This window comes from Acomys minous (assembly GCF_964271855.1).
Source record: "Acomys minous genome assembly, chromosome: 12".
Lineage (NCBI taxonomy): Eukaryota > Metazoa > Chordata > Mammalia > Rodentia > Muridae > Acomys > Acomys minous.
In genome coordinates, this window is record NC_140493.1 from 61,272,978 (window position 1) to 61,289,288 (window position 16,311).

The 16,311-nt window shown below is 42.3% G+C and overlaps 2 protein-coding genes across 6 annotated transcripts in view; both read left to right on the forward strand.

The window, feature by feature from the left end:
• Window positions 1-16,311, forward strand: part of RGS22 (regulator of G protein signaling 22) — a 118,396-nt gene that overhangs the window by 84,501 nt on the left and 17,584 nt on the right. For all 5 annotated transcript variants that reach the window (XM_084803057.1, XM_084803060.1, XM_084803061.1 and 2 more), the window contains 7 exons: window positions 834-1,028; window positions 2,960-3,052; window positions 5,605-5,768; window positions 6,598-6,760; window positions 9,393-9,551; window positions 12,039-12,107; window positions 14,816-14,977. In XM_084803057.1, the coding sequence (XP_084659183.1) occupies window positions 834-1,028; window positions 2,960-3,052; window positions 5,605-5,768; window positions 6,598-6,760; window positions 9,393-9,551; window positions 12,039-12,107; window positions 14,816-14,977 (1,005 nt within the window). The remainder of the gene's footprint in view (window positions 1-833; window positions 1,029-2,959; window positions 3,053-5,604; window positions 5,769-6,597; window positions 6,761-9,392; window positions 9,552-12,038; window positions 12,108-14,815; window positions 14,978-16,311) is intronic.
• Window positions 1-16,311, forward strand: part of COX6C (cytochrome c oxidase subunit 6C) — a 161,895-nt gene that overhangs the window by 81,620 nt on the left and 63,964 nt on the right. The gene's annotated exons all lie outside the window — the stretch shown is intronic.

Consider the following 16,311-nt stretch of genomic DNA (forward strand, 5'->3'; position numbering starts at 1 on the left):
GTGTGTGTGTGTGTGTGTGTGTGTTAATAGCATATATATGTATATATAATGAATTATATGCATTCTTTCTACTATCCAGGAATAGTGATACAGCAATGTTATTAGACTGATTCTCAGGTATGGATAGCTGTTACTGAGCAGCAAAACAAATGATCCCGGTGGACACCTGTGGGAGGTGGTTGGAAGTTCTATGCGTATTTTCCTATTTACTCTATAACTTTCCTGTATCCGTCCATAGCATTAGGACACCAGATGGAGACATTTTATGCCCCAAGGGGGCCAATTAGCCGTTCCTCAAACTCTGCAGTGAAAAGACTGGGTAATTTGTTTGATGTCTAGATCAGGGGACTACCAGTAGCCAGATTTTCATCGCTATATGGCATTAGCTTTTGTTTCTTAAGGTGTTTTGTTTGTTTGTTTGTTTGTTTGTTTTTGAGGCAGCGTTGTAGCCTTTGTTGCTCTCAACCTTACTGTGAAGTTGAAGTGACCTTGAGCTGATCTTTCTTCCTCTGCCCGCTGTGTGCTGGCATTGCAGGCCGTGCCACAAGAGGATAGCGTACAGGAGTTAGAAGGCGAGGTGTAGCTCAGTGGTAGAGCCCTCGCGTCCCATGCACAAGGAAAGACAACACACTGAAAGGCAGCGTCAGGCAATCATACTTTATCTTCAGATACTTGTGATCCGAGAAAAAAAAATGACTAGTTGCTAATTTCTAATGGACAAAGAAAAGGAGAGCATTCTCTTGGACAAATATGTCACTGTGTCATGTACGGTTTTGCCCTCTTCACCGGTGTGTTTGCTAACCAGACAACCCTCTCTGTCCCTCCTCTTTTAGTATCTTTTTGCCACTTACATTGCCCCATCGGCCACTCTGGACATTGGACTCCAACCGGAAGGGAAGAAAGACATCTACATGAGAACACAGCCACCATTCGAAGACCTGTTTGACATGGCAGAAGAGTATGTCCTTCTCCTCCTCCTGGAGCCCTGGACACAGATGGTGATGTCAGACCAGGTGGCCTACAGAAAGGTACGGCGGACAGTGACAGGTGCTTCCAGCACAGGGTCAAGCCAGGCCTCCAGCGAGCCATGGCTCTGCAGTCAAGACCCAGAAAGACCAAGGCCCAGGCAGGGGAAACGCTTGCTAACTGTTTATTTTTTATTTTTTTATCTTTTTTTTTCTTGCCAGTCTTCCTATTGTCTCCTGAGAAAAGATTTGATCTCTGTCATTCTTAGCTCTCTGTACAAATATGTCAGAAGAGAAATGTGAGCTTTCCTTTGTGCTGCCCTTTACTGGCGTTTTTCAGCAGTGGTCGTTGGTTCCTGGAGAAGGCCTGCTTCGTTTTCTGTGGCATGCGTTATGGTAGACACCACACCCATAGAAACACAGAGGCCCTCCAGATGTCAGGGCTTTTACTTAAAGTACCAGGTGCTCATAGAATCACAGTGCTTGGTGGGATAAGTCTCTACACAGCTTTTTACATTCTAAAAGACGTTGTGTAAACCTCTGCACTGGAATATTTTCACTATTATCACTGGTGGAGAGAGAAGATGTCCTTAGATATTTCTTTTGAATCAGACCTTAAAACTTCCTTGAGTGTTTTTTCCATCAGGTAAACACATGTACCTGGTGTGTGAGGTCATTGTATGGGGGGGGGGGGTAGTGCTATTCTTTGGTTGTTGTTGTTTTTGGGTTTTGGTTTTAAAAGAGATGGTTTCTCTGTGTGGCCTTGGCTGTCCTGGACTCACTTTGTAGACCAGGCTGGCCTCAAACTTACAGAGGTCCACCTGCCTCTGCTTCCCGAGTGCTGGGATTACAGATGTGTGCCATTGCACCTGGCATTGTGTTGCTATGGTTGTCTACCAAGAAAGATAAATTAAGCAAATATGTTCGAATTAATATAGAAATACTTTCCATAGACCAACCTCACTGGATTTTTGACTAAAACAATTCTGAAGCCTTAATTCAGTGAACAAAATAGATTTTTATTCCTTAATTCTTGCAATTCTAAAAAATTAGCATAGCATCCTTTCTACTATAGGAATGTGCAGATTATACTAGAAAAGTTAGAATGCCATGTGATATTTTAAAAGCCTCTCTTGACTCAAACTTATAGTATTACTACATTTCTTAGAATAAATGTGAAGTCTATAGAATCCTGTAATTGTAAAGGAAAATTGGAATTATAATTGCCTTGAACCAGAACATTTTGGTATTAGCAAATGAATCTTATAAAAATGTGTAAGATGGATTATATACTGTTCTTAATAAAAGGGGGAATTAATCTTAGTTCTAGAATCTTCCTTAACTTCTCTCCAGAACATTGTTCTAAAAGCCTAGCTGACTGTAATGTAGACTACCAAAGCTAGCTGTTAAATACAGGAAGTCCTCGGGTGGCTAGTCAGCCAAACTGGCTTTTTCCTGCACTGGAGAACTGGGGTGTAGAAAATGCCTATAGAAAATGATGCACCGCACAGTAGGAAGACAGACCTCTATGAGCCGTAATTGGACCAACTGTGTTCTCTTTTGCTATCTATAGCAATAAAACATTTAGGAACAGACTAAACCACATTGTCCTTCCTTGCTCTCCTGTGAAGTGTTTGGTCCGTATGGTCAGCAGCCTTTGCCTTCTCTGTGACTCATTCTGTTATGTTGGTTAGAAACTGAAAATGCAACCGACATATTTACGTGTGTGCCCAGAGTGAGGCATTCATCGGCAGCAGCTGTGCCAGTAAACAGAAAGCGTTCGTTCCTTGTTGTGTATATGTGATGTGTCACTTCATTGTAGCTAATGTTTTTTTTAATGGCATATGGCTCTCTGCTCTTGCCTCAAAAGCAGTTTGCCTCCTTGGCAAAGGCCCACCATCCTTTGTAAACTGTGCATCCTGTCTTCCATTTTTCATGATGCCTATTGAACTAGTACGCCGTGGTTTGTTTGTTTGTTTGTTTGTTTGTTTTAGGTGGAACAACAAGAAGAGACTCGGCAATTAGATTCCTCATACTTCAGAAAGCTACATGCTTTACATGAAGAAAAGGTTTCCAAGAAGGCTGAGGTAAGACACCATCCTTAGAAAGTCACCATTCGGAACCCTAGGCAGTTATATTCTATAACTGGCTAGTGATCTTATATCGAGACATATATTAGTGAAACGGGTGTCAGGAGTGTCACCATCCTGCTGCCCCTCTGCCTAGTGTGCTTGCTACATTTGACAGGTCACAGTGTTATAATGACATATTCAACACTGCTGGAAAAACCAAGCCGAAGTGGCAAAGGAAGCCCATGCCATCTGCTCCTCTTTCCTAAGACCAGGAACTTAAGCCTTAAACCACGGGACAGTCCCTTAAGTGTACCCATTATTTTATGCATGTAAGGAATTATATTTTTGTCAAATTATAAGAGTTCAGTTGCATTTTCTGAACAAAAGGAAACTATCATATGTATAGCAACAGATTTTTTAAAAAAGAAAGAAAGAAAAACAACAAGGAAATTCTTGGAAAAGCCAGTAAAAAGATCGTAGGATTGGTTAGTATATTAACTCTTATTTTTAATTGTAAAATAGTGACATTTGTTTGTTTGTTTGTTTGTTTTGAGACAGTCTTATGTCTGTCTCATGGCCTTTACCCAGTGTGTACCTGAGAATGACCCTGAGCTCAGCCCACCCTGACACTGCTCCCCAGGTCTGGGGGCTATTCCATGTGTGTGCCGTCACGCCCAGCTCAGATCTTCAAGCTTTGTATTGATTGGATAAACCCTGATAGATCCACAGAACCAGAGAATTAAATGTATGCGTCTACATAAAAGTCAGTTGATTGACCTGTTCAGGACATACACAGCTATATACAAGATATGGAATAAGAATGCTAATGCCAGGCCGGGCGTGGTGGCGCACGCCTTTAATCCCAGCACTTGGGAGGCAGAGGCAGGCGGATCACTGTGAGTTTGAGGCCAGCCTGGTCTACAAAGTGAGTCCAGGACAGTCAAGGCTACACAGAGAAACCCTGTCTCGGAAAACAAAAAACAAACAAACAAAAAAACAAAACAAGAATGCTAATGCCAAGCTGGGCATGGTGGCACACAGCTTTAGGTCGAGCACTCAGGAGGCAGCGACAGATGGGTCACTGTGAGTTCGAGGGCAGGCTGAGTCAATAGAGTGAACAACATCACCTCTCACTCACATCATGTGATCCTATTTATGTTACAACATATATGTAAAAGGAGACATGAGGGACGAAGTTTACCAAAATAGGAGAGAGAATTTGGAATGGTGGGTTTCAGGTCATTTTTAGTTTCTTTTTTGTGTTTAACTGGTTTTTATTTTTATATAAATAAAGTTTTTCATAAGCAATAGCTATTTAAAAAATAGAACCTCAATAGTTGTTTGGTTGATACAAAAGTTCTCTATTTGATGTGCCATTAATTCAAACCTGGGAAGCACATATGCATTCATAAAGTGGTATATAATAATGCTGAGTTGTAAGCTTCAGGAGCAAAATTTATAATACTGTACATAATCCTTCCTTAAAAGGAGCACCACTCTTTGAAATATTGGTAGTTTATTTCATGGCTGTATAATTTTTAAAATCAAATATGGAAGTGAGTTGGCTATATTAAAAATTATATGTGTGTTTTTTGTTTTTTTGTTTTTTTCTTTTTTGCTGGATGATGCCAGAGTGGTTAAGGGCCACTGAGGACCTGGGCCCAGTTTCCAGAATCACATGCGGTAGCTCACAAGGGTCTGTAACTGCAGTTCCAGGGCTCGGATGCTTCCGTCTGACCTCTGCAGGCACCAGGCACATCCATGGTGCACATACAGACCTGTAGGCAAAACACTTATACACATGAAATAAATATAAAAAATTTAAAATAGCTATGGAAGAGTATCTTATCTCTATTATAAATTATTAAGATAAAGAATATAGTTATAAAACTATAGGTATATGATCATAGCCTCATTTTTAATAAACTATATATGTACATATACTTATAAAAAGAATGAATAGGCTATATTTATTTGTATTATATATGCTTTATTTATAAATATTACATTATATATAATATATTTATTTTATATAAGTGTAAACATAAAATATTTATTTTATATAAATATAAGATGTTTATTTAGATATGTGTATGCATATGTACTATATATGCATGCCTATATACACATATATATGTATATATATATATACACTCACACATACACAGAGACCACGAGCAATATAAACATGCTGATGGTAGTTATCTCTGAGTGATAGTATTATTTTATGATTTAGTTTTCTATTACAAAAGGCATTTTCCCTTTACTAAGAAATAAAAGTGACATTTGAAAGTAAATAATTTTACACATGGGCACCTGTGTGAACTTGTGCTTACACACACACACACAGAGTACTTTGCTTATGTCTGGTAAGTGTTTACTAAGTATCATTAACAAGGGACGGAGTACAAGCTCGTCTGAGAGGCAGAATGTGAATGGCTAGGTTACTTACCTCGTTCTAATAAATTGTTGGCCCAATAGTTAATTTTTATTTCAGTTTCTCTGTTTAAAATTGTAACTAATTTGTTGCATTTACGAGAGTTTTGTGAAAGTGTTTTCATCACTAGGAGGGCGCTGAATCCGCCAGGCTGTCTATCTCTGACATCTCTAAGCAAACAGAGTACTGGAGCAACGTGCCCGAGGACTACAAGCACTTCACCTTCAATGACCTGCTTAATAACAAACTGGAATTTGAGCATTTCCGCCAGTTTCTGGAGTCCCACTCTGCAAGGTGAGGAAATACCTATTTTTAAATACACTTGTCAGTTAAAAAGAATCCTTTTTTGATACTGATTTTGATTACTGCTATAATAGTGGCTTGGTAGTAGATCTTTACCCATGTCTATGCCAGTAAAATTAAACAAAAATTAGACAAAATTAGACAAAAATATCTGAAATCTATTTAGATGACTTTTTCTATTAGTGCAAATCATTGCATTAACTTTCCAAGTGTTAATTTTAAGCAATTATGCAGCATTCATTGGGATTTTTAAAACCGGCTAGCTTGAAAAAAAATCTTTCCTTTTTTCTGGTGCTCACATCAGTGTTTCTGGGAAGTGTATCTTTCATTTTACTAATTATTGTAAAAGTTTGCCATTTTATTAATGAATATATACATCAAATATAGTTTTGGAAAGTTATGTTCTCTAAACTAAAATATCGATCAGATTTTTCTAAATCACATTAACAGAAACTGGTTTGAACTTAGGGCCAAACATCACCAATTTCCCTCATCTCGATGAGGACCGTTTTAACTGTGTCGTGTTGTTAAGTGACATAACTATATGTGGTGTTTCCCTCTGGCAACTCTGAGACACCACCAGCAAACGAGAGATCTGTCTCTGTACCCATGTTCCCTGCCAGAAGTCATGGATTTATCAGGCACTGAGACTGTAGCAACAGTGGAGCCCTCTGTGCGAGGCTGGGAGGAGGCTGTGCTGGTTTAGCCTTGATCTGATGAGATGCAGGCTAATCAGACAGCCGCCTCCCGACTGCCAGCGGTTTGCCTGGCGTTTGCCTGGATTTAGGAGCCACTAAGAAGGAATGTGCTTTGTTTCCAGCATCGACCTAATGTGCTGGATAGATATCGAACAGCTCCGAAGAATCCTTTTTAAAGACCAAAGGCAAAGGGAGGCCAAGTCTATATACATTAAAAACACATACCTTAACAAGAAATATTTCTTCGGGCCCAGAAGTCCAGCTTCTTTGCATCAACAGAACCAGGTACGAACATGCCGCGCACAGTTATGTCTGAAGTGTAAAGAGCAATCCTTCCTTTTTGCCAACAGCACGACAGTGTCTTTTTCTTTTGTTTTGCCTTTTGGGAAGGACACTCTTTGGTTTTGGTATTTGTAACTATAGACACCTAAAGTTCACTCAAGTAATACGTGTTCTAAAATATATTATTTTAAAAGTTACTACATTGGGTAAAATGTCATTCACTTAGGACGGTTTTAAGGGCAATGCTCATAAATTTGGGGGTACAATCACAGCTATGCACGGATTTGAATCTGCCATTTATTCATTGAGTGAGTGTGTGTGGCTTTAGTATATCAGACACTGTTTTAGGTGCTTAGGACCAAGTGGGAAACCACACGGGCAAGGACTATCTTCAACAATGCTGCACGGGCAAGGCATCTTCGGCAGTAGAAAAGCAGCCATTATCAACCACTGACATTAATCTCTTCCTGTCTTCTCCTGCTCCTCCTCCTTCATTTTTTGTTTGTTTTATGTTTTGAGACAGGGTTTCTCCATGTAGCCTTGGATGTTCAGGACTCTCTTCGTAGACCAGGCTGGCCTCTTACTCACAGTGATCCACCTGCCTCTGTCTCCTCAAGAGCTGGGATTACAAGCATGCACCACCGTGCCTGTCCTCTTTTCTTCTCTTAACCTGCTAACCGCAAAAGGCATTTGATCTTCAAAACTCTGTTTATGATTAAGTTGCCCTAAAAAGGTTAGGTCGGTCCCTTCCTTCCTTCCTTCCTTCCCTCCTTCCTTCCTTCTTCCATTCTTACTTTTTGGTCTCTTTCTTTTCTTTTTCTCTCCCCCACCTCTTTTTGGCTTTGGTTTTATTTTTTGAGACAGTGTCTCTCTGCATAACCCTGGCTATCTTACAACTCCAGGCTGGCCTCAAACTCACAGAGATCTACCTGCCTCTGCCTCCCAAGGGCTGGGAGCATGTAGCACCAATGCCCAACCTAGAAACTTTTCATAGACTACGAACATAGGTTTAACCACGTCATTGCACTGTGGAAATGGCCCAGATTACAGATTCTGATGTCAATAAAGCCGTCAGTTACAGAAACAATGAGATTAGGACTCAGTGGGGCTTGACTGTTTTGCCACATTTTTGAATTTTTAAAATGTGTGTATTCACCTTACATCCTGATTGCAGCCCCCCTCTCCTCCAAGTCCCGCCCACACACCCCTTTCCCTCTTCTCTCTTCTCCTTCTCCTCAGAGAAGAGGGAGGTCCCCCATGGGTACCAACCCGCCCTGGCACATTAAGTTGCTGCAGAACTAGATGCATCTTCTCCCACTGAGGCCAGACAAGGCAGCCCAGTTAGGGGAACAGGATCCAAAGGCAGGCATCAGAGTCAGAGAGCCCCGCTACAGCTGTTGGGGATCCACATGAAGACCAAGCTGAGCATCTGCTACCTATGTGCAGGGGCCTAGGCCCAGACCATGCTCTGTGGTTGATGGTTCAGACTCTGTGAGTCCCCATGGGCCCCGGTTAGTTGATTCCATGGGTCTTCCTGAGGAGTCCTTGACCCCTCCAGTTCCTGCAATTATTCCCCCAATCTTTGCTTCCTTTGACCATTTTGGGTCGAAGGTTTTTTTTTTGGGTATGCTGGGGTCCTTATCCCTCCACTGGAATCCCTGTGTAGCTACAGGAGGTGGGCACTTCAGGCTCCAACTCCACCCCTACCCCCTCTAGGAGTCTCAGCTAGGGTGACCCCTGTAGACTTCCTGGGGCCTCTCCATCCCAGGTCTCTGGCAAATCCCAGAGATACCCCCTACCTCTGATTTGTATTCTTTCTCCCCTGCTCTCCATACTCCTGGTTCTCTATAAATTACAATGAGGACCCAAGGGAGGAAGCTTGGATCTCACTCAGAAGGAAAATCAAATAGGCATTGGGGGTGGAGGGAGAGAGGGAACTTGGTTTTTGTCATATTTTAGTCTATGAAGTAAGCCTCAGTACCTGTGCTTCCTCTACCCGCTGTCACCTCCATGTCCACCTCCGTGTCCCTCCATGTCTGAAAAGTGCCCACAGCGCCCACCGCTGCCCGACAACCCAGCATCCACGTTTGCTGCTGAAGTATCCCTCTAGTATCTGGGTCAAGATCTCTTTCAGCTAATCAATGCCTCATTTTGCTCACCTATCAAAAGAAAAGTGCTTCCTCAAATGAGTCAGGTTGACCAGAGTATTAATAATAACAGGTCTAGAACAGACTCAGAAAGACAGCGTTCACTGCCCTAAGGTCATGGGTTTTGAGACTATGGAGGGAAAACACGTGCCCCTGGCCACACAGCAGTCCCAACCCAGGGCGGAGCCCAGTGGCCAGAGCACTTGTAACTGAGGCCCTGACACAGAAAAACAAACAAACCAAACCAAACAAATAAACAAACACAAACAACTCACTTCTTTCTTCTGGATCCCAGAGGAAGCAAAACCATACATCAACCGCCACTACACACACCATTACAATGTACAGTACAGCCGACGATGGTCTACGGAAAATGGAAATAGTGGCACATGTCCAGTATGCCGCAACACGGATGAGGGAGCTAATGGCTTTTGTTGTTGTTGTTGTTTTTTAAGCATGTGGTTTCTGTTTTATTCTCGTTCCCCTAGATAATGCTCCTGAGCGGGGGCTGGGGGAAGATCCTTCACGAGCAGCTCGAGCCGTCTGTGCTGGTGGAGATCCAGAAGCACGTTTTGAACAGGCTGGAAAACGTGTGGCTGCCATTGTTTCTGTCAAGCGAACAGTTCATATCACGTCAGAAGATAAAGGTGCGTGACCAGTGCAGTCTGGGCGTGGCAAGGGCAGGGCCTAGCCAAACCGGAAACGTGACTTCCTGTCGACCAGCCACGAAACTTCAGCAAGTAACCGGTGAAAAGCCCGGAGTCGGGCTTCTTAAATTCCAACCCCAGGATCTGCCCCACACTCACGCCTCCTTTTTGAGTTTCATTAGTTTAGTTTTCTCATTTGAAAAACGACGCTGTCAACAGCTACTGCGCTAGGTCATGGTGCCATACGCCTGTAATCCCAGGACTCCGGAGGCAGAGGCAGGGGGATCACTGCAAGTTACAGGCCCAGATACAACAGCCGTCCTCTCTCATGAGTGATAGCGGTGCGTGCTTGGTTTCTTAGCATGGCACTCGGCAAAGAGAAGAGACTTGAATCTTGTCCATAACGCAGTTGGGTTTTTGTTGTTGTGGCTTGGTTTGGGGTTTTTTGTTTGTCTCTTGTTTTTGAGGCAGGGTCTCTCTCCGTAGGCCTGGCTGGCCTGAAACTCACTATGTAGAGCCGGCTGGCCTTGACCTCACAGTCTGGTTCCACTATGCCTGGCTGGCAATTGGTATTCTTAATGTTAATGAGTTTTCACACAAACGAGCAAGGACATACAAAGAACATTCAGTGCCATGACACATGGAGAATACTTAAAGGAATTAACAGTAACTCCATTCTATGGAAAGCTCTTCAGATTTCCAAATAAAATAAGATTATAAAATGGGGTTTCAATGCAGAAATGAATTTTTCACATGTACTGACACAACAGATGTTATTTACTGAGAAACTAAGAGGGTTCAGGCCCGTCTATAGGAGATGACCCTGCAGTGTCTGCTCACGCCTCCGTATCCTCATATCTGTGTATCCACCGTCTGCATATCTATGCCGTATGTTTGTGCTCATGGGAAAAAAAATGCTGGAAAGATCTTCCTCCTGAAAAAAAAAAACACCACTTGGAAAGTGGGGACTTTTTCTTTTGTAAAGCATGTTTGTCATTTGCTTTGCTTTGCAAAAAAAAAATAAAATTGCTTTGGTCATTTAAGACAAGTATGCCTAAAAAGAGGTTAGCCTGTCTGCTATTTTTGATTTTTAAACACATGTGTCATTAATACTGATCAGGAAGAAAACATGGAAAATATCCCTCTATATTATTTTCAATTTGTCAAACTCCTTGGGGCCTACTTATTTGGAGAGATCCTTAGTCTTTTGACCTGAGCAAATCAGAAAAGAAAAAAAAAAAGGAAAAGAAAATCAGAAATACAGAATTTCTAGTATCCAGAGGAGCTGACTCGCTTAGCGAGATGTTCTGAAGCTTTGGCAGAACTCAAGTCTCTCAGGCTTTGACTTCACGGAACTCAGGTCTCTCTCCAGAGCCAATCAGAGTGACATTTGCCTTATAGATAGTATTTACCACATTTTTCATGATCTTTACCACAGTCCTGTTTATTGTAACTTGTAGCCATTTCCTGACTCTGCATTCTTTGGGTGGCCAACGAAACAAGCTGATTGTAGCAGTCTTCAGCCAAAAAGGCAAATCCATGAGCATTCCTACTAAACAGCGCGAAGCATCTCACAGGCTTCAGAGAGGAACCGACATCCACGCTTCAGAAAAGACGGAGTCAGGGATAGCCCTGAGAATCTTGCAAGGCTGACCAGGTGTCTTTCCTCTCACGCGTGGCTGTGACAGGGACACCAAGCACGGCATGAAGCTCGTTGGTTCAGAGCTTGGCTAGCATGCGTGTAGCCCTGGGTTCAAGCTGGAGCTTGGTTTGTAATACAGACCTTCTCAGACCAGCTGCTAGGGATATCTGTTAGAGATAACGAATAAAAGACACACAGCACAGACTTGGTGGGGGTGGTTCCCCAGAAAAAGGACATAATACACGTAATCAGAAACCTCCCAAATGCAGCTGTCCAGAGGACACAAGGGACCCTAAAAGTCTTCTCGAAAATGAGGCTGTATTTGCTTATGATCCCATATACTTTATGTCATCCCATAAAATCATAACCTAATATAAATGCTAAAGAAATCTGGAAATACCTGTACACGCTCAATACAGACGCAGTTTTCTGCCTTGAAGGTTTTGCATCTGAGGTTAGGGGACTCCGTAGGGAAGGCACACCTGTGGGAGGCAGGTGCACCTTCTCCATGGCAGTCTCCTCAAAATCACTTACAGGAGGTGTAAGCTGGCCGCTGAACCTTCACAGCTCGGCCCCTACACAAGCTGAGGTGACCTACATTTGTCACCTACATTTGGAGCAATGTAGTTAGTGAGGGTGCAGATGAGGAAACTGGCTTCCAGAAGGAGAACCCACCCAAAACACTGACGACAGCGCTTTCACCTCTCAGTCAGAGTCTCTCCATCCTGAGCGGCACTTTCCTATCTAAGCCGACCTTTGCCTCGTGTCTTAAGCTGTTAAAATATAAACAATTCAAGCTTTGGCAATTCCGTATGGGTTGATAAAACAATTGAATCTGCTTTTAGATACGGATGAAAGACATAGCGGATGAGGTGTTACAACAGAGACACGACAGGAGAATCGGAGTTTGGAAGGCAAGTCATCATGTTCTTCCTCTTGTGAACTCTACTCTATCCAAGTGTTACACACACACACACACACACACACACACTCACACATACACATGCTGACACATACACATGCTGACACATACACATGCTGACACATACACACTCACAATCATATGTTCACACACAGACTCACACACACCTACTCTCACATACACACACATACACGCACTCTCATATGCACACACTCACACACACACACACACACTCACACTCTCAAATACACACTTATACAACACACACATATACTCACATGCACATTCAGACCACATGCACAGTCTCTGCTTGCACACATGTGTGCACACACACACACAAACACACACACACACACTTCTTGTTCCTGACCCTCATTGTCTGAGCCTCCAACTGACGGCCATTGTGCCCCTGCTGGCACATGGAACTTGGGGTGGGGGGAGTGTGCCGTTGTGGGGTTCTGTTCCACAGGATGCCTGACCTCTCAACTGTGGACCACATGGCTGACCTTTAAACATGCACTTTGCACTTGAGGCCCCAGGTTGGTCCTCATCACTGGGGACATATATATATATATAATTGTGTGTGTCCTGGGTTTGTCAGACAAACTGTTCTTGCAGTGTGTGGTGGTTTACTACCAGGAGAGTGGATTGCACAGAAAGAATGAGTCACATGACGCACGGCCAGCAGGTTAAGTCGTCCTTCACTGCCCCATACTTTAAATTACAGCTTAGCCTGAAAGCAACTGTGACAACTGCACTTTGGAGGTTGTCAGGCTCACTCTGTATGAGGCTTTGGGGATGTCTTATTTGCTTCTTACCAATGATGAGCATAGTCCTGTGGGTGAGTCTATAAGCTCCCGAGGATTTACCTTCTGGAGGTCCTGGAAAGTGAGACCCAGGTGAGCCATTCAAATTAGCGAGCAAAGATAAAGGTTCACCTGCAGGATGGAGGCATGCGTGTGTCCGTCAGGAAGCTCTCTTCCGCATCTGCCTCCTCCTGAAAGGAGGCGATCTTTGGAAAGGTTTGTTTTTGTTCTTTTTTTATTGAAACACTAAGTATAGTGAGCTTATATTTTATATTATTGTGATTTATATTTTGCATTATTTTGTATTTATTTTAATTACAGGTTTTAGCTAAATGGCTAAGTTTTAGTGTCTTAAGAACCAGGTTTTAAAACGGCCTTTGTTGAGTGGGTTTTAAATAAACATCCCACTTTAATCCATAGTCGTTCCTATTTATAGGGCTGTAATCTTAATATGGACCAGATGTTGAGAGTCTTAAGTTTGTGTCCAGAGAACATGGCTTGTGCCTTGCTAAGCAGTGATAGGCATCTCTGCACCGTGTCTGGGTTAATGGCACCAGGACTCACCCAGACTGCCTGGAGTTGCTGCCACCGCTCAGTTCCAGCGCAGGGCCCTCCGGTCAAGGCTGCTCCTCTCCACGAGGAACTCATTATTCTCCCCTTGCTGTTCCCAGGGCATCTCTTGCAAAACTCAAACGTTTGCATTGATGGTCACATGTGATTTGTTTCAAGGAACTCATTTAATGCCTTGTCAGTAATGGCATTTTATCATTAGTATAATTTGTACGTCCATCTAGAGTGTTGCCTTTGGAATGGTACTTCCTTGTATGGTTGTCTGCTCACAGTGACTCTGGGGAACCCCAACAGAGCTGAAATCTATTTTCAATATATAAATTTGGGAAATTTAATAAAATCTATGTTTTTAATCTGAGCGAGTAAAAGAGGTTGAATATATGACTTTAAATGGGTAAGATATTTTTTAAAGTTAATTCCAAAATCGTTACAATATAAAATAGATGTAGATAAAATACCTCTAAGCACTATTAAGGCCATGGATACTTCTAGATTTTATGATATGTAAAATAAATCTTCATCAGAAGAATTTCATTATTAAGAAAAAACGAATCCCAGCAGTCAAGAGGCAGAGGCAGGCAAATCTTTGTGAAGGTGAGGTCAGCCTGGTCTTCACAGTGAGTTCCAGGCTAGCCAGGGCTACATAGTGAGTTCTGGGCTAGCCAGGGCTACATAGTGAGGTTCTATGTCAAAACAACAAGAATTATTGTAGTCCCAGAATGAAGGTCAGTGGCAGAGCACTTGCTTTTCATGAATAAAGCCCTGTCTTCCATTCCTAACAGTACATCATTAACATGTTTAATAAGTAATAATTGTTCATTAATATCATTAATTATTATACTTATTAATTAGAGGTCATCATCTACTAAAATAGTTTAAAAGCATTTTTAAAAGCATGATTAGAGTTACAGTAAATTTTCAACTTAAATTATAGAATTATTGAATTTTTAAAAAAAAGAATAAATTAAATAATGAAAAGTCATGAAATCATGATAATTCACAATGTAATTATATCTAATCATAGCATTATGGTTACTCTGTTCTACTTTTTCACTAGTCATAAACCATAAAAATTTTTAACAGGGTAGTTATGTGTAAATCATTCAGTAATTTTTCTTCCTAGTCTCTAAAAATAGTGGAGCCAATAAAAAAAAAAAAAGACAAAAGGCAAAGAGTCAGAGGGGGAAGCTGTCAAATTCTATTACATCCATACCACAGATTTCAGTAGCCAAATCAGAAGAAATACAAGTTGGTGGGTTTAGTCTAATTAAGGACTTGATTGTTGCTTTTGGAACATGTCTGACTTCCTGTGTTGTTTGCACAGCCTGTGGCGAGTAAGTGGATAGCTTCATCCTGCGAGATTATTGCTTTCCGTAAAGCATTATTGAATCCAGTCACAGCGAGGCAGTTTCGGCGATTTGTAGCCCTGAAAGGAGATTTATTGGAAAATGGAGTACTTTTTTGGCAAGAAGTACAAAAGTTTAAGGTACTGTACTTGGAGCTGGAGAAAGGCCCTTCTGTTTGAAGAGGTGGGATGTTAAGATAGGCGATGCATATCTGTAGCCTACAGACGTGTGTAATATGCCCTGATATTGCCAATTTCCCTCACGGTGACATGTAAACATTGACATACTCATTGTCCACTGTCTAGGGACACGTCTTGCTGTGTAATGAAGGGTAGAGTGAGGCCCCCACATGAGGCTTTTGTGCCTCAAGATGAGAACACGCAGAGTGGTCCGGTGAGCACATGTCAGAGAGTGTCTTAGCGACACTGCTCCATCTCATCCTCTTAAGCCACACACGTTTATAGTTAAAGTAAGCAGAGGTGCCAGAGGTGCCTAGGTTTCCGGCTTATGCCTTCATGGAACCATATAAGCTCTTTGCTTTGAGTAGGAGAAGGGGTCTTTCTTTATTTTGCTGTCCAGACATGCATAAAAGTTATCTAGCCCCTACCTAAATTCTTCCAGGGGTGTGGGCTTATTTCCTAACAAGCAGCTTATTCGATCTCATTGAAAAAGTTTGCAGAAAGAGTAAATTTAATTAAGAGAATAATGATTTCTGTTGGACCATAAGGTAGGTGTGTCCTGAGCAACATTAATGAGTCATTCTATGTGTAGTTGTTCAGTGAGAGCTGAGTTTTCTCCAACATACCATGGACCTAGCACGGTTGTTCTCCTTGGTCTCCATTTTAATATCTCCTCAGCAATACAGCTTCCAGCGTGTAGTGATGTCACTCCTTTGGCCTTGTGGTGGTTTGAATTAGAATAGCCCCAGAGGTCACATATTTGAATGCTTACTCATCAAGGAGTGGAGTGGCACTACCTGAGAAGGATTAGGAGGTGTGGCCTTGCTGAGGGAAGTATGTCACTGGGCTTGGGCTTTGAGGTTTCAAAAACCCATGCCAGGCCTAGGGTCTCAGTCTTTGTCTGTCTGTCTGTCTGTCTGTCTGTCTGTCTGTCTGTCTCTACCTTTGTGTCTGTCTCTGTCTTTGTCCCTGTCTCTGTCTCTCTCTGTCTGTCTCTCTATCTCTGTCTCTCTTTCAGTCTGTCTGTCTCTGTCTGTCTGTCTGTCTGTCTGTCTGTCTGTCTGTCTCTGACTGAGGATCAGGATGTACCTCTCGGGTACTGCTCCAGTGCCTGTCTGCATGCCACCATGCTCCACACCATGATGCTAATGGATTAACCCTCTGAAACTGTAAGCAAGCCCCAGATAAGTGTTTTCTCTCATGAGAATTGCCATGGTCATCTTGTCTCTAAACAGCAGTAGAGCAGTGAGGAGCCAGAAGTGTGTACCAGGAGTGGGCTATTGCTGTGACAAGCT